The sequence below is a fragment of the Triplophysa dalaica genome, chromosome 2, assembly GCF_015846415.1.
Source record: "Triplophysa dalaica isolate WHDGS20190420 chromosome 2, ASM1584641v1, whole genome shotgun sequence".
NCBI lineage: Eukaryota > Metazoa > Chordata > Actinopteri > Cypriniformes > Nemacheilidae > Triplophysa > Triplophysa dalaica.
This window is the reverse complement of record NC_079543.1, coordinates 9,189,542-9,208,423: the sequence shown is the minus strand read 5'-3', so window position 1 is coordinate 9,208,423 and position 18,882 is coordinate 9,189,542. Positions and strand designations below refer to the sequence as shown.

The following is an 18,882-nucleotide window of genomic DNA, read 5'->3' as shown; positions in this document are numbered from 1 at the left end:
TCAAAAGCACTTGGTCTGTTAAAGCTCATTTAGTCACACAGTTATTCTTAGTTCCTCTTCTTGGACTAAACACGTTAACAGTGACACTAAAAAAGGCAAAACAGCATCTGGGGTAAAACAAAAATGTTTATTTATTTATAACTTGGCCCCTTATTACCAATTGAGCAATGTATAAATGCCATCGTCTACTTGAATATTCCTAAAATAATTATTTATTTGAATTAAAGCAAAACAAAAACAAATTTGGCTGGTTTAACTTTTATTTACAAAAATCATCAAGCACAGTCCATTTATCATACAAATGTAACTTTTACAAGAGCTTCTACAAGAGCCATCAAATATGACAAACCAGTTGGAACTAAAATAGAGAACATTATGAGAACCAGTGGATTGTCAATGTCTTGAGTTCTTAACCTGCTTTGATTGTGAATTAATGCACACATGGATTGTAATGTTGCAGCATGTGTGTTCAAGTAGATTATCAAGATTGACGTTTCTTTGTTAAATTTTGTCTCAAGATAAACATTGTGAATAAATTGGAACAATAGTGTTGACCAAAGCATCTGTTACATATGTAATGTAACGTGAAATGCTAAAGGTATGCAAACACTAATTTGGTACCTTGAACTTGATGAAAATAATTTAGCAAACATTTTATAACTCTTGTTGGTTTAGATATAATTCTGTGTAAAATGACAAACACGTTTAAAAAAGTACTTCACATAGAAAAGTTAAAGGCATGTGATTATGTGATCTTAAAAGTGTCCATCACAAAGGCCTATTTCACGCTTTGCATATAATAATAGCAATATTAAAAGGTAACTTAAAATTCAGACATAAATCCAAATGTGTACTAAGAATTAATTTGACACTTCTGAGGCCAAGACCTGTTGGCTATGAAAACAAGCAATTTTTCCTTAAGGTGGGTTATATAGCACACAAAGATCAAACTACATCTGCCAAGTTAAAGAAAAAACACCACAATAACATAACAAAAAGTAATCATTAAACAGATTAAACACAATATCTAGGTCACTACATTCACAATTTAAAGACCTGTATGCGTCTAAACAATTAAAAGATGGTTGTTTTGTGTAAGTACAACAAACAAAACCACAGTAAGGTGAAAACTGTCTAAAAAGAAAGAGAATGAAAAACAACATTGTGAGTGGTCTTCAGCGGACTGGTTACTTCTCTCCATCTCTGGGTCAAACTGGGGGCTACAGAATCTTCTTCTTAAGAATAAGTGGACCAACATTATCCCCCGTCAGCTCATTATGCTTTATGTGCGATTTATCACACACAGGAAACTGCAAGAAGAGAAGTTTAAATGAAGAGCTGATAGTGACTGTGGTTTAAGGGTGCCTAAGAGGAAGCTAAAGAAATTACACTTTTTTCACATTTTAAATGTTAAGGGTTTCAGTATATAATTTTATAGTTTTATTTTGTGAACTTATAAAGTAAATGAATGCATTCTGCACCACAAACGGTAATCATTTTGTTTGTATTTAGAATATTTTTTGGAATCACTTCTCTATTTTCCATATGCATCTTACCGTTTTAGATCGCCAGCACCTGCAGTAGCAAACATTTGTACTCTTCAGGTCCTCTATGTCGATCTCATTTACCACTTTAGGGTTTTCCTTTTGAATCTTCAGGTTGATCAGACTGTCCCTTTGCTTATTTTTCTTGGGTAGGAAAGGCCGGATTGTCAGATAACCCAGAAGAGCCAAAATGCCTAACAACGGCAAGAGCCGCAACCACTCTGAAACTGAGACAGTCATATAGTAAAAGTCATTATATACTGTAGCATTGTCATTTTCAACTTAATTTATTTGTATAGCCGTGTTCCCATACCAGCTTGACAGAAAATTGTCAAGAGTTACATATCATGACTTCCTCTTGCTACAAATAAATGATTCGTGTGAGATGATTTGCAGTTTTTTGTTTTCATTTCTTTTGTACAGGGTTTGATAAAATGGAAGTATAATTCAATCATTGATATATGCATCATGCTAGTCTTATGAGTGCATGTTAGTCTCACATGTACACATTACAAATATTATATAAAGACAATGCCGTGCATAATGCTCCCCTTAGTGGTCTATGTTTCATCTTAAGTGGTTTGTTTCGAAGCAGCTTTTGACATGCATAAATTGCACAAAATCTTTCATTATTTTAGTGTCATTTGCAATATCAAGTGCACTGTAATATTTTAATTTTGGCACATTACTGCTACATGATGAATTCAAAATATAAGGGGAGTTTAAGTGTCTATACAAATGCTCATTCAATTGCAGTATTATATAATAACATGTCTAAATATGTACATATGTCATTTGCATGATGCTCAAACTTAGGAGTTAGAATGTCAAAGTGAAACAAAGCTCTGGTCACGTTTGTTTGAGGCACAGCATTCAATCACATAATTGTTCTTTACACATATAAAACAGGCACTCGCTTAATAGTGACAATCTGTTGTATGCTAAAGGAGAGTCGTTTGTACTGTACAATGTTTGAATATTCCTTTGAATGGGCTTAATACTATATAGACACACTGTAGCTTGTTTATCGTCTCCAGCAGTAACGCAAACAATTGTAAGGTTATTAAGACTTTAAAACCAGAGAACAGCAAAACAGTTGCGCGCATGATTTTATTATTTGAGGAGTAATAAACAAAGAGACAATTGACATTACATCACTCTTTCTCATGCAGACATGTGTGGGAATATCCTATAACTTTATACGTGACATTTTGTGTCAAAACACGTACCTGTAAGTCGCGCAAAACCTCCGATTGTTTCTGGCAGAGGCAGCTTTTTGAGGTAGGCTGGAAGTTGTATTTTGATCATCCTGGAGATATTTTCTAACACCATCTTGAATGACTTTGTGCACTTCTAATTGAGACCCAGCGATATGTTTCCTGGGATATTCCATTCAGCGTCATCGCGTTAGTTCAGTTACGCAGTCGGTGCCGTTTGCGCATGCAGAGATCAAGAAGAAGAACGTAGTTCTAATCACGAATACGCGTAAATTCAGGCCGCGCCGTAAAAGCGTCCACCAATCAGCGTCTGCAGAGTTGGTTGAGTCCGATTGGCTCCTTACACCGCGCCACTAGATTTTAGATTTAATTGCGCTATTTAGTTTCCTATTGAACAAAAGTCATATTTGTTTAAAGAATATACTCCACTGTAAAACTGAATTTACATGAGATTAAAGGTTATAAACGTGTTTCTCTTTTCTAAATAATAGCTCACTGGTTCAGGCCACTGTAACGTCAAAACAGCATTGACCAGAATGCATTGCGATGTTCGAAACTCACACATTTTTGGATTTATTTTTCATACAAAGCTAAATAAATTTTAAACATGCGTGTAATCGGAAAAATGCGTTTTAAATTCTAGTTCCACACATTAAACGTCATTTTACTGGTTCATTTTTTGCAGGCACCTAGCAGGACTACTATCCACGCTGACGTTTAGGTCCATCCATCCGGTGTCATTGGTGAATGACCGAAGATGTCTCACAGCAGGTTGTTTGCCCGGTTGCTCTGTAAGTAAAGTCGACATGAGTGTTGTTGGGTTTTAAACATAATGCTTCCTTTGTGTTTACATTGTTTTAGCAACAAATTTAAACGTGGAAGCCATTTATCTCCTATTATTTTGGTTAAACGAACAGCTACGTTAATGCTAATGCGGTTGTGCTTGTCTTCTGAGCAGTAGCATAGTTTGACATATTTAACAGTGAACTTATGAACCATGACATTTAACGTTACTGGTTGGTATGGTATGGTATGCCATGCCAAATTTGAACCTTATCAAGTGGTCCAATCTTATTAAGTATCTCTTAAATATTATTGTATGGTAACCATAGCATCTCAAAGACTTGAAAACCTTCAACCTGACAGCAATACAATTTTATATAATTTTGAGTATACTTTAATGTTGTAAAGGATGTTGTTTATGTTGCTTCTAATATGCCCAGCGTTTTGTTTAACTCAACTGTGTTGTTCTGATTCTTTCTGATTCTGAAGAACACCTGGTTACATGTATTACCATACTGATAAACCTATGTGTAGTCATGTGATTTTCTGTGATCACCAGTTTGATATAAAGAATAATGCCCATCAGACACTCTTGTGACATTGGTAGGGCTTGTGCAATTCAAGTGTCTGTCAATAATGGAATTTTCTTCCAGTCCTGACCAGAAGGCCACGTTTACACACTTCCCTCTTGAAGCATTTTGCTTTGTGCATTATGGTATACAATGCATCTTTTCAGAATTGTCATATGCAATCAAGTTTATAATTCACATGATGTTGTAATTGATTTTTAATTTTTGTTGGAATGCCAGATAATGGCATTTTGTGTGGATCGAATTCTCCTATATTTTTAGTAGTAACCGTTTTATTCTTTTAATCAGGTTTTAGATTAATTGAGGTTAAAAGGGCTGTTAAACTTCCCTGATCCATTACAAGCACTTTGAGATATTTAGACAAAGTTTTTGATCCAGATTTATGCTTTGTGCCTGTCTTGTTTCCAAACTATTTTAGGTCTTGGCCTTTGGTCATCAGACCCTATGGGACCTTCGGCCATCAAAACCTATTGGACCTTTTGCCATTCGACCCTATGCAAATACTAATTTAGTTACCAAGTTATAACCTGGTTTTTCACAGTTTCTTGATTTTATTGTGTCCCGCTGGTCTCAGCATAGCAATTCTTTTTATGTGGAAGCTGACAACTCTTAAAATGTTACATTATACAATATACAATTTCTTTATAGATCTGTGTTTTCAATTGCATCACAGTTTTTTGTTGTTGTGTTGCAGTGCAGCAGACTGGCGTGAGACACTGTTATACTGGCAGCAGGAAGAACCTATACATCGACAAGAACACTAAGGTCATTTGTCAAGGCTTCACAGGCAAACAGGTTAGTAGCCACAGTTTGTGTTCTTAATTTTTGCCCCAAAAGGGTGGGTTTCATTTAGTCTGTGGATGGTTTAATGTACCTTACTGCACACACATCTGTGTGCATATAGATGAAAATCCAGTGTTTTGCAGTTGTGTGCTTTATAAGGTGTATGTAAACTGTCACATGTTAATTTGACAGCCCAAGGGAACATTTATAATGTTTGCTCATAATTGGATTCACCAGTAGACAGCAGAGCTCAATTTATTTTTTGTCTCGCTTTTAATGATCACACTGAATTATGTATATACACATCTTTCCAATGGATCTCAGCATTTTTAACAAAATCAGAGAATATCCTCACAGATACATTATAAGTTTATTTTAGGGAGAACATGATAAATAAATAATGTGACCTTTTAAAAATGCTATTTATGATTATAATAACAGACACAACTGTATTCAATTCTTCGCTTTGGCCTGTAACCGCTTGCTACAGTATCCACCAACTTTACTTTTCTCACCCCTGGAGATTTATATCTCTCATTGTATTCCTCTCCCTCTCCTTCACCCTCTTTCAGATGACTCTGTGCTATAATAAAGGGTTATTAAATGAAGTTTTAATGAACACTCATTATAATTAGAAGAGGTTGAAGGATGACTACAGTGTCATTGCTGCATATTAACATTGCTCTTCAGCTACATAAGCAAACCATACCTCAAATGAATCGCTGTGCTGTTAACAGAGGCATCATGCGGGAAAAATGGCAAAGTTAGCACAGTGCCTCAGTGTTAATGAGAGCTTGAAAACAAATGATGGTAGAAAAGTTGGCAATGGGTCGCAGAGAGGGGAGATGGATTAAAAATTTGCCTGTTCTGCTCATTCTTCCAAATTAAATTTGAAACTTTATGGTGTTCGGTATTAAGGGTACCGCCGACCCTTGCCTTTGCGCTTATCTGCAACGTTTCAATATAATTTGTAATAATTAACATGGAAGCCGTGCTGGCGGGAGGTTAAAGTTCTCAACATATCATTTGCACAGTCTGTTCCAATCTGCTCCATTATATTTTTCATAATAGTCAAGTCATTTTTATACCTTTTGATAGAAAATCTTTCACATTGAATAATGGCTTTGCTGTATGTCCTGTTCACATGGCTTTTTTAAGATATACACCTTTAAGTCGCATTTAGTCTTAAACAATTCAATTGTCATAGTGACAAAGTCCACTTTTGATGTGATGTGATGTGATACCATGTTGTTAGCAAAATCAGCTTTCTTTGATTAAATTCTTCTGTGTGTAATTACATGAATGCCGTCTTCCATTTCCATAAAGTAAAAGTTATCCTAAAATAACAATTCTGTCATCATTTTGTATCTGTCATGTCTTTCAAATCCATATAAATTTATTTTCATTATTTGAAGACAAATGTTTACATTGCTGTTGTCCATATAATAAACATACAAAAAGCTCCGAAAAAGTGACAATATGACAGCTCCTGGTCACTATATATTTTCATTGTTTAGAAAAAATATATATTTTAGATTTTTTACGGCATTCAAGTTTGACATGAGGGCAGTATACTGATTATGACTGAAGCTCACTTTTCAAGTGTAATGTTAACGCTTTGATGTTATTTCAGCCGTGTTGAATGGTAAACCCATTCTGCTGTCACTGAAGGATTTCTGATTTCTCTATGTCTCTAGGGCACCTTTCACAGTCAACAGGCTCTGGACTATGGCTCTCAGTTAGTAGGAGGGGTGTCCCCTGGCAAGGGGGGCAAAACGCACCTGGGTCTGCCAGTCTTCAATTCTGTCAAGGAGGTAATGGCCTGTGTGACCGCTGACAGTCTCCTGTGAGCCACAGCGTGTTTATAGACAGCTGCTCTCATTTTCTAAGGGCACTGGAGGACTTTAAAAAGAACTTATTTTGGACAAGTGATACCAACAGTAACAGAAATGTTAAAGGCTAGAACCCACTAGTCTTATCTCTGGCAGTTTAAAGGCTTGTTCACATCAAATCTACTACGAGAAAATGTTACAAGTTTAAATGAAACTTTCCTAGCTTTCACCTAAGAAATATATGTGTGTTTTATGTTTTTTTTTATGTGTATTTGTGTTTCAGGCTAAGGATGGAACTGGAGCCCACGCCACCGTGATATACGTGCCCCCTCCTTTTGCAGCGGCTGCCATCAGCGAGGCGATAGATGCAGAGATCCCACTGGTGGTCTGCATCACAGAGGGAATCCCTCAGCAGGACATGGTGCGCGTCAAACACAAGCTACTGCGCCAGGGCAAGACACGTCTTGTTGGCCCAAACTGTCCCGGTGTCATCAATGTAAGAACCACACCGATTAAATACATTAATCTCTAAATCTTCTGCTTTCTTCGATGCATGTATGCTCAGCTGAACTAACATAGGATGCGTATTATAGGGGTTAATGTATGAATAATGTTGATAAACTGTATAGACTGTTAAATATTAGGGGATATATTGTGGAAATCAGGATTGTTCTTGAATGCTTTGGGTAACTTTTCAGGGTCAGAGGTTAACCAATCTTGAAATAAATGACATATAGAAGTTAAAGCTTAAGTTAAAAAGGGAACGTTAAACTTAGCAAATATAATTTAACGTTTTAAATATAACCTGTAAATTAAACCATGACAGACATTATCAGTGAGATTCAATGGGTAAAATAAAATGCATCAAAAGTGAAAGCCTTTACTTAGCTACTTGTTTCTATTTCAATTTCAAAGTAAATGCACCATATCAAATAAAAAGCATTTAAAGAATTACAATACAATACATTTCACTTGCATACATTATAAATTATATCATATTTGTGGTTACTGTATAATGTGTAGCTTTTGTTGTTTAAAATCTCCAGTTTTGTTGATTACATTTTAATGAAAGATATTCTTTTTGCCGGGAAGGCCAGGGGGTGGATAGTGTGCAGTGATGAATGGTTTGCAATATATGAACAATGTATATTAATAAACTCAAAAGGGTACTTTTGTTCGTTTTGAATTGCCTGCTGTAATGTGTATACATATGTGTGTATGTATATATATATATAACATAATCTGACTTTTTGTGTTTTCTTCTATTTGCAGCCTGGCGAATGCAAAATTGGAATTATGCCTGGACACATCCACAAGAAAGGAAGAATTGGTAAAAGTTTCACTGGATGACACCTGTCGGACACTCCATCTATGATGTTTAGTGTTCTTAGTCAGAGTTTGAGTCCTGACAATCAAGAAAAAAATGCAATGAATTTGTGCTCTGTGTATATAAAATGTTTAGTAACATCTCCAATTTGATGTTCAATATTAATAGTAGTTATATGAATTCCTTACGTTCAGAAAGTTAAGAAACTTAACCTTGATAATTTAGTTTGATTGAACAAAACCACCAAACTATCGGTATCTTCAGATTTCACTCTGGATTAAAGGTGGAAAAGAATTTGTGACTTAAACAGAAATCTGTATTTTAGACGAATACGTTTTTCCAAATAGGGCTTTTACAACTATTAAGATTTTGTCTCATAGTAATTATTTCAGATAACCACAATTATTTAGAATCCTTAGAAAACAAGGGTGATCCAGTCACTTTACATCAACTGTCCTTTATTGGCACTCACCGTAACATTCAAATTACATTTCTCCATCTTTTGAGAGAAACACATTCCATCATTTGTTATAATAGCTTTGTATTTTTTGTTGTTGTTGATTTGTATTGTTTCCAGACTTGCTGCATCTACACAGCAAGACCCTAATATCTAGTTTAAGTGCTCAAGACTGAAGTCTTCTCTGTTAGGGTTACTCTTAAGGAAATAATATTAGTTCTTTACACATTTTCACATTTCTAAAATATATATTTTCTTCATTGAATATATGACTTGTCATTAATAGTTACATTGTCAAAGCCTTAAAACAAACAATTAATCTCCACAATTGCAATTATTTAATAGACAATTAATTGTCAGCCAAATTTCATAATTGTGATAACCATTTTTCCAAATATATTGCATTCACTCTCACATTTCTTACCATGTCAAAGTTGTTGTAATGTCTCAGCTGGCCAGTGGATTCAGATGTACACAGTATCATAATGTTCAGATCTTCTCGCCTTTTCAAATCATAGACTGGAACAGATAGCTTCTCATACTGTGAAACAGTCACATTAGCAGCTGAGCAACTGAAAAACATCTAATGATTGAGTGTGATTCTAGCAACGGCAAGATCATGGGTGTGATTCGCAGAGAATGTACAAATTGATACAATTAGCTCTTTGAATACGTTTTTGAAGTGTCTTTTAACTAGATACTGTAGCTTATACTTGTTTTTAAAGAGCTCTTAGGAAACGTAGTTAAAGGTGAGCTCTGTACTTGTTCCTGTAATGAAAATGGTGACCTCATAAAATATCTGTCTAGAAATGTAAATCAGTTTAGCAGATTGCCCCTTTCCAGTGTCATTTTTGTACTTTATTGGTTACAGTTGACATTTGCAAAGTTATATTTCTGGATTTTTAACACCACCTAGGTAGCAGATAATTCAAAGACATTTATGTTGCATACAAAGCATTTACAGAATTTATGTAGAGGTCATTAGACCTTTTATGTTGTATTGGAACAGTATTATGTGAGCAAGAATTCTGCTGTTCTACGGGGAACCATGCTGATATACATTCCAACAGCATGATTGCAAGTGTCATATTTCTGATACAGCGTTTGGCATATCAAAGTAGAGGTCTGGAATTTATAGTTTTATAGAATAATACTTTAATTTCTCTCTTTTTTTTTAGGTATTGTATCAAGATCGGGAACCCTTACGTATGAAGCGGTACATCAAACCACGCAAGTGGGTCTGGGACAGTCACTGTGTATTGGTACGAGCGACTCATTTGTATTGCATTATTATAACGTTTCCTAATCTACAGAAAAAGTGTTTAAAAAAGCAGAGCTGTTTAAAAAATGGGTCTTTTTTCAGGTATCGGTGGAGACCCGTTCAATGGCACTAACTTCATTGACTGTCTGGAGGTATTCCTGCAGGACCCCAAAACTGAGGGCATTATTCTTATCGGAGAGATTGGAGGAGATGCAGAGGAGAATGCGGCAATGTACCTTAAACAGCACAACACCGTAAGCAGCTTTTCTGACTTCACAAAAATGAGACAAAATAAAAAACAAAATGTGTAAAAATTACTAGAATATAGGTTCAGGTAAAAGTACCATATATTTTAGTCACACAAGCAACAATATAATGGATAAACATGGTTTACGTTTAATGGTTAAATTCAGTTGAGAGGAGCTTTTGGGATCTGAAATGGTGTAGTTATATAATCAGGAGCTAATGGATCCATACTGAAGCGCAAAAAATAAAATCCATCAGTATAAACTTTCACACTACTTTTGTTCTGCACGCATCCCTACGCCATCAAAAAAAATCACTGATTTATTTATGAATCGCTTTTAGGCCCACAAACTATTGCTTTTAGGGGCGGGCAGAATGACCAAAAATCTATTGCACGGAATGAGTAATTTTATTTCAAGGTAACAATATATTTCATGGTAACAATCCATTATAATTATATGTCTAATACCACATTTTCCTTAGATTGATTTAATTCATTTATTTATTACAGTTCATTTGAATGCTCACCATAGTTATAATGTAGGCAAGTTTTGAAATTGTACTAAAGTAATCAAATTAAGATCTGATAATGAGATTATCTTCTGGGTTTATCATATGTTTACAGTAGGAAGATAGACAACATGTATAGCAATGAAGTATGAATGTATGCATAAACAATGAGGGTTCAGTAAATGACTGGTGTTAATGGAGTCTGTACTGTAGGTCTTTATCGCTCTTCACTCTCTATTAGATGCACACTTTTAGTGTGTTGCAACTAGGGCTGCAACTAACGATTATTTTAATAATCGATTCATCTGTAAATTATTTTTCGATTAATCGATGAATCGGATAAAAACATAAACCGAGAACAGCATTCATTTCCAACCCTTTATTCAAAAACAGAACTAAAATCTTTAGAAACTGCACAAACATGTTGCTCCTTGAACATCCCTGAGCTGTTATAATAATAAAAAATAACAATGGACTAACACAAAAAACATACACATGTATGCTTTACATCTGCCAAATATATAGACTTTTTTAAAATAAAGTGCCACCTGAGCTGCCAGAATAATAAACTTTTTTTTTTTAATAAAGAACAATACAAAAATTTGACAGGATTTGTTTGAATGTCAGAACTTGTTCTCTACACTACACTGCAGACGCACACACTCGCAGACGCATACACTTTTGCGGACGCACACACTCACAAACTCTCACACTGACACACACTCTCTCTCAAATTCACTTGAAGCTTATTCATTAAATTATTACCATCATTGTAGTAAGTGGAAGCTTCATTTATACACCACATTTAAACACAGCTTAAGATGAGTGCTATAAATGTACAACACACACAAATATATTTGTCAATAATAACCTATATGGGACAAAGCACAGAATATACACAGCAAAAATTGCTTTTCTAACTTAGTAGTTTTGTCCTGTTGTCAGTCCAAATATAAAAAAATCTTAAATCAAGATACATTTACTAGACACATGAAATAGCATAAGAAATGATGTCTTGTTTTCTGAAAAAACACCTCAAAATGAAGTGATTGTTTGCTTAAAACAAGCAAAATCCTCCTCATCAAAGACTCAAACATGTTTGCGTTTCAGGTGCTGGATCATTGCCATGGTGCTCCCGTGCCATGTCGCTTTTGCATATTTTGCAGTTAACACAGTTTTTCTGTTTATTTAGTGTGAAATGCTCCTTCACCTTGGATGACTTGGGTCGCGCGGATTTCTCTGCCTCCGCCATGTATCTTTCCTCCGCTCATTTTTATTTTATTTTTGCTCCGCCCTGTCTATGAGGCGCCGAACTCTGCTAGCATCAGTGCGCGAGATAGACCTAGTGTGTTCGCGCCGCGCTCAAATTTTTTTTTTTTTTTAATAATCAAACGTCTCCGTGTCGCGCGACACAACGAATCGATTATGAAATTCGTTGCCAACTCTTTTAGTAATCGATTTTAATCGATTAAATCGATTCGTTGTTGCAGCCCTAGTTGCAACTCTCTGTCTTTAAATTTGTTTTTTCTTGCGCTTGTCTTTGCACTGCAAGTCTCTGGTGACTCCACACGCCCCAATGTTTTCAAATGCGGTTTGCGGTGTGTCACGTCAAAGCGCTCATGTGGCGAGCATCCTCACGCATTTCAACGCAAGTTTCGCCTAAACTTGAACCCCCACCACACATGTAGCTCCTCTTTCCAGGCTGCCTGGTGCCTCCAGGATGAAGCCAAAGGGCTCGACCTCACGTCGCGTCTGAGAATGAGAAAACAGCCTCCAGCTGCTCTTTGATCTGTTTTGTCTGTGAAAGAACGTCTACAGGGCTTTCAGTGTGATCTGTGGAGCAACCATGCTGCATTTTGCTGACAGTCAAAGACCTTACAGACTCCTAACAGAGCCTCAGTTTGTGTCATTAACCGTGTCATATTTATTCCTCCAGCCTGAACTTGCAGAGGGTGATGCGGTATATTAACAACTTTTGCTTGGGGAGAATTTTTCCACCTGCAATGAAATAGAAAGCAAGCGTATACTCAGTAAATCCTGCTACTCGCCCACTCCTCCAGGAAATGCCCTCAACTAGCCTAGCTGTGATACATGAATATTATATATGGCAAACTAACACACAAACGTCCATATTTCTCAAGAGGCCCTCGGGTGTACAGACAAGGGTCGGGCTGAGATAAGGTTCGATAATGCGTCAGCACTGGGTCACGGTAATCTAAGTACTGTTCCATCAAATCACTGTAAGTGCTTGAGCTCGATTGACGCAAGGCTAATTTTCAAGTGAAGCTATTACACATTTCAAGAACACTCTTTCATCCTGAAAAACAGACCTTGCATGAGAGCTCATTTTATTTCCAAGTTCAACGAAAAAGCACATTGTCAACCTGCAGTTTCCAACTGTGTTGAGAAGTTTTAGTTGCTGAAAGTCAAAACTCAAGTTTTTAGAAATAAAGATTGCATGCTATTCAGCCCTGTCAGTTAAATTAGTGGTTGAAGGGATTCAGTGGACAATATTCTTCAATAATTTGTCGAGATAATGAGAAAAGTTCACCAGAAAGGAACAATTTTGTACGATTTGGGACAAGGTAGGTTTTAGTGAATGCTGTCAGGATGGCCTCAGTCGTGAATAATGGCGATCAATGAACGGTCATGCAACATTTCATCTGTTGGATTTAGCTGAGGGTGAAATATTTGCCAGTTATGAAATTTTCTGCCTGTGCAGCTGTTAACAAGACCTGAATTGATCAGACTGTAAAACGCATGGTGGTCTGATTAAGGACCCCAGACAGGGATGATACATCAGACGAGCTTTTAGGCATTAATGGAGGTGGAAATGGATACAGGGTATGGTAAACTATTGGCTGTAGAAAAAGTGATGTCTAATTTATATTGCGGTGTGATATATTTGTCTGTCAAAGAGTGTCTTAAGGTTTTTTGTTTGTCTGAATTGCACTGCCATGATGGTTTGGGATGACAAATGTCAAATTGATTGGACAATGTCTTTAATGTAAAGTTCACCCCAAAATAAATACTCTGTCTTCACTTACTTGCCATCGAGTTGTTCCGAATCTGTATAAATGTCTTTGTTGTTATGAACACAGAGAACCATATTTAGAAGAAAGTGTGTAACCAAACAGTTCTTGAACACCATTGACTACCATAGTAGGAACAATTACAATATTAGTCAAAAGTGCCCCAAAACTGTTTGCTTTCCTACATTCTTCAAAATATCTTTGTTTGTGTTCAACAGAACAATATGGTAATCAAAGGTAGCCAAGAACTGTTTGGTTACAAGCATTCTTCTAAATACATTCTCTGTGTTCATCAGAACAAAGAAATGTATAAAGATTTTGAATACATTTTGGATTAAACTTTTCCTTTAAGGAGTTGTCTTTCAGCCAAAAACAGGACAAAGGGGTAGAATGTTCATCCGCACCAGCGTTCTCTCAAGGTTTTTGTGCCTAAATATAATTACCTTCATTATCTTAATCTTCCTAGATTAAGTTTAGTCTGCAGTCGGCTGTGCGAGTGTGAACAGGTTCCCAAAATTTGAGCTTTGAACCAAAGACGGCTCCTGTGGAGCGTTATTATGTTAGGAGGTAGTGTAAGGTTATCAGGTATTAAGCAAGATTGTCTGTGACTGGTGGTCACATTCACTTTATATTCTCTACTTGTCTCATTTAAAGTTTGCAGTAAAATTCTAAATTGCCAGTGAAGTTTAGTAAGAACCTATTTTGTTTGGATGGGCTAATGTGTACATTAGAAACAGTGCTGGATGAAATTAAGCTTTTTGATATAACCCACCAGAAGAGAAGCTGCCAAATTCCAATTGCTTAGTCCTACTTGATGTTTACAATGTCTGGTTATCAAGTCACTCCTACACAAGCAGTTAGGTGCCTTTATCTGCCTCCCTTTTAATACTCACAGTTGACCAGATTATACAGTGTATGACAGTTTATGCATTTATCTTCACCACGTATATACACATCTGTGAAGTGCAGTTAAAGGCTGTAAAACACAGACTCGCCTCCTGTAATTGTCTTTGGTAAAGCATTTTCTTTTTTAGTTATACAATTAACCTAGTTAATGGAGAATATATGGGGGGGGGGCGATGTGATGTTGCTTTTGTTGTCTAGGGGTTTAACATTTTTTAAGAATCTATGAAAAATGCAGTTGTTGCTGACAGTGACATTAATAGATCGGCAGTCCTATTGTGAACATGGGGCTAAAAGTAAAAAGGTCTAGATTTTGAACTGAAAAAAAATACATAAGAAAAGATTATGCCAACAACATTTGCTCACTTTCTTACAGAAAATTATTTTAAAGATTTTATTTTTATACTAGATATTTTAGAGCAACCCTAAAAATACTTGAAGGATTATAACATTTATTCAGACCCTAAACTCGGGCGAGTGATTTAAGTGCGTTAGACCCGATTCACATTTCACGTTTTTTCCGACAATGAAAATGATAGATGTCTCCGCTCATTTGATTGGTCACTTTTGTGGTTTTGTTGTTAGGGTCTGAATAAATACCATAACCAGCAAATAAAATTAGTTATTAGTTTCAGTGTGTTGTGCTTGGAAAATTGCGCCTCACCAAAATAATACAGGTTCATGCATCGGTTTTGGTATCTGTGAGTACCAGAAAAAAAATTGGTACTCGCACTCTGTCTTTCAAAAATGGTATCGGAGCATCCCTACTAAAAACCTCCACATGCTGGAACTATTGTTTAAAAAATGTTGTCAGACACTTAGACAACTTTATTTGTCATTGACCCACATATTTAAACCCATAATTCCATTATCATTGTTATTACATCTGCAGGGTGCCAATGCTAAGCCTGTGGTGTCATTCATTGCTGGCCTGACCGCTCCTCCTGGAAGGAGAATGGGGCATGCCGGCGCCATCATTGCCGGAGGCAAAGGGGGTGCCAAAGAGAAGATCGCTGCCCTGCAGTCTGCAGGAGTCGTTGTCAGCATGTCTCCAGCTCAGCTGGGCAGCACCATGTTCAAGGTGAGACGGCTTTCTCGCCGTGCGAGTCGATATTCAAAGAAAGAGTTAGAGCTATCACACAGAGCTGCCAAAATCCCACCGTCTAATTGCTCAACACGCTGTTTTTCAGCTTCTGGAGGTGCGCCTGCCAATGCAAACACGCTGAGAGCAACCATTAATGGCATTCATATTAGAAATGCTATTTATTTTATATTTTCTTTCTCTGTTAGAAGTCACGCAGCGGTGCCTGCATGCTGAGCTTTTGCTTTAAAGTAGATTCATTGGCATTTGCCTATGCAGCCAAACGGGCTCTCCGAAATGCACCGTTCTGAGAGCCAAACCGGTGACTAATATAAGGGGCCACCTCAGACAATCGCAGCAGTTTTAACCGTTAGGTATTTAATAGAAAGCTGCACGGCAGACAGGAAATGAACAAGGCTCTGTTTATATTGCCGTATTAGCAGCTCTGCCTCTTTATCTCAATTTATCACAGCAAGCACTTTTAACAAGATGTATAAAAAGTGAAAGCGGGTATTACGCTCATTCATCATTTTATCCTTTCATTATCAGTGCTAACAAACCCTCTTTCCTCTGCATCGATACCATTTTCTTTCCTCTTCCACCGCACCCCTGGATTCTAATTTGTAATCATTGGAAGTAATGATGAAAAACACTCAGTCTGCTTGTTAATTTTACAGCCCATTCTGTTTATACATCTGTGTTTATCTCATTGGCCGATTTAATAAGGATGACACACCCATGCAAGTCGATTGTGTGCGTCTCGTCGGTTTTCCAGGCCTCACAGGCACACGCACTTAGAGACTCAAGTTATTATGCCATATCCGTCCAAATCTGCAACTGAATATTAACCCTTTCTTTCTTTTTTCCATAGGCAAACTCAATTAAATTGATTTTAACTCTGTTTTGGGATTGGCAATTAATTATGTTTCCTATTGCCAAATATTGTAGTGTACTGCTACACACAACAAGATACCAATCAGACTTTCGTTCTCTCTCTCTCCCTCTTTGTAATAATTATGTTATGTAAAATCTTTTTTTATTTCTTGTTTTCATTTCAATAATGAAATGCATTGGCACCCTCTCCGTCATCCATATTGATTTCTTGTGCACTGCATGGCCACTAGATGGCAGTAGAGCACTAGTATTTCCGAGCACTGCATCTTCATTTCTGAAACTGACATTTGCATAAGGGATTTCTGAAGAACAATAAACAATTCTGTCACCCTTATATAGGAAAAATATGTTTTCAAGCACAATACATCACCCGGCAGCTGTTAGCCTTAGTAAATTAACTATGTAAATAGCTACACCTCACTAGAACAATCTGCATTCATCTTGTGGATCAAATGCTTGTCTTTTCAACCAGCAGCGTATTTTATACAGCTCTATTAGTTTATTTTTGGCTTCTGTTGATGTCGTTGTGTGCAAGTTGAATGGGAGCGTCCTCTCTTCTTGAGATTCGCAGTGAATAGTCCCCGATACAACTTGCCTTTTCTTCCATCTCATAATAGACTTTTCGTAATTCAATGGCAAAGGCAAAAATTAATTTTAAGTGTTTTTCCTACTAGTTGGTTTCTCAACCTCTACCATACCCATGCCAATCACGTCCATTTGAACCCTTTTTGCTGTTTCCTCACCTCTGCAGGAGTTTGAGAAGAGGAAGATGTTGTAACTCGTTTGAGGGAGCGTGACACACACTGGCCTCCCCGCCTAAGGACCTTCTTCCCAGCTGGAGACCATCACCTTTCTCCAGGCTCGACAATGCGCACACCTTCGTGTTTTCAGTTGATTCTATGAGTACATGTTCCGTTGTTGCACCAGAGGAAATAAAATCATTGCATAATTTATCAAAGCCTGTGTCCACTAGACGCTTGTAATCCTGCCACACTTGGAGAAATGTAAACCATGTGTTGCTTTTTGTGATAAACCTGACGCTGTTTGAATTCCAGCTCTTATGTTCTCTCTCCCTCTGAAACAGAAAATATAACGTATGATCTGATACAACCTTGTAGTCCTTTTTTTATTTATGTGCTTTTTAATTTTCAGCAGTACAATGTATGCGCTTGAATGATGCATGTTATCCTTTTGCCAGCTTTTTGCTGAGAGGTAATGTGTGATTTTTGAATTGAATCGCTGTGTGGCAAAATGCCATGATGGCTCGCATTCACGTTGAGCCCAGAATTCATTTGCGACAGCCAACGCGAGGACTGGCATTTTCGGCTCTTTGGTTACATTTATGTTATCTTTCTTCGGGTTTTGAAAGCAAAGATGATTTCCCTGAAATTATTTTCAGCATCTGCTTTGTGCTCCTAGTGCAATTATAGAATTGAAGAGAAATGCCTGTGATGGCATCATTGGGGATGACCAACAGTACCTGACAGTTGTAATAGAACCTGATCCTTTTTCATACAAGTTTCATTCAAGCTCGACAAATTTAGAGACCTAAATGGACCAAATGATTGAAATTTACATTGCGAAGAAAAGTGCAAAACCACTTGTCACCTGTACCAGGCTTTTAGCAGGATTTACATCCGCTGACATGGGTTTATGAATTCTGACATTCCTCACTGGAAGAGAGAATGTGTGTAGGAGGATTTTTTCCTTTTTGGTCCCATGATTGCATCTCTCCTCCTAATGACACGCATTCACATTTTACGCCGATAAAGAATGAAAATGCAAATATGTTCTCATGCCAGGTGCGTTTCAAAAGTGATCGGTGTTGATGAATAGTCTCAACCACAATTATGAGGTTGCACAGGTTGTCTGTACCAAAAAAAATCTAGTTTTCCAAGATTTCAATATAACAGTTTGTGTTATTAAGTGGGAGGAGGCCAGCATAGAAAATGGCACCACACGCACTTTACGCTGACTGGGTTGTTGCGACCCTACAGTTGAACTGCAGTGTAAAGAATACAAAGAAAAATATGTTGAACTGGCATCGAATGAATGAAAACCACGCAAGCAAAATGTGTGCAGGAATAAGTGCTTGCTAGAAAGCTTCTTAGGTTTAAAAAATAAGTTACAACTTTATGAAAAGCACAGTTTTTTTTAAAAGCTATGTAGAATGTCAACAAAAACAAATGTCATGTGGTCCAAACTTAACATCCGGTAGACCTCAACAAAGAACCAATACCATGGGTTGTTTTAATTTAAGGTAAACATTAATAGTAAGTATTAATATAAATTATATTAAGTTAAATTAAATATAAAATAAATGGTTATATTACAAAGGGGGTTAAACTGACCCAAACGCCTACCATTTTTTATTTTTGACCAATAAAAGCATTTTTTTATATTTTATTTATCTCTATGGATG

General features: G+C 36.7%; 2 protein-coding genes across 2 annotated transcripts; one reads left to right on the top strand and one right to left on the bottom strand.

The window, feature by feature from the left end:
• Positions 1 to 242: 242 nt before the first annotated feature.
• On the bottom strand, positions 243 to 2,968 carry cisd2 (CDGSH iron sulfur domain 2). Its single transcript, XM_056733531.1, has 3 exons — positions 2,774 to 2,968; positions 1,557 to 1,771; positions 243 to 1,310 (listed from the first exon to the last, which is right to left on the bottom strand). Exons 1-3 carry the CDS (start codon positions 2,874 to 2,876, stop codon positions 1,221 to 1,223), a joined length of 408 nt encoding a protein of 135 aa, XP_056589509.1. The 5' UTR covers positions 2,877 to 2,968; the 3' UTR covers positions 243 to 1,220.
• A 487-nt stretch (positions 2,969 to 3,455) lies between these two features.
• Positions 3,456 to 17,570, top strand: suclg1 (succinate-CoA ligase GDP/ADP-forming subunit alph). The gene is made up of 9 exons (XM_056735343.1): positions 3,456 to 3,552; positions 4,829 to 4,929; positions 6,615 to 6,731; positions 7,033 to 7,245; positions 8,022 to 8,079; positions 9,712 to 9,795; positions 9,897 to 10,048; positions 15,378 to 15,566; positions 17,212 to 17,570. Exons 1-9 carry the CDS (start codon positions 3,519 to 3,521, stop codon positions 17,236 to 17,238), a joined length of 975 nt encoding a protein of 324 aa, XP_056591321.1. The 5' UTR covers positions 3,456 to 3,518; the 3' UTR covers positions 17,239 to 17,570.
• Positions 17,571 to 18,882: the final 1,312 nt, after the last annotated feature.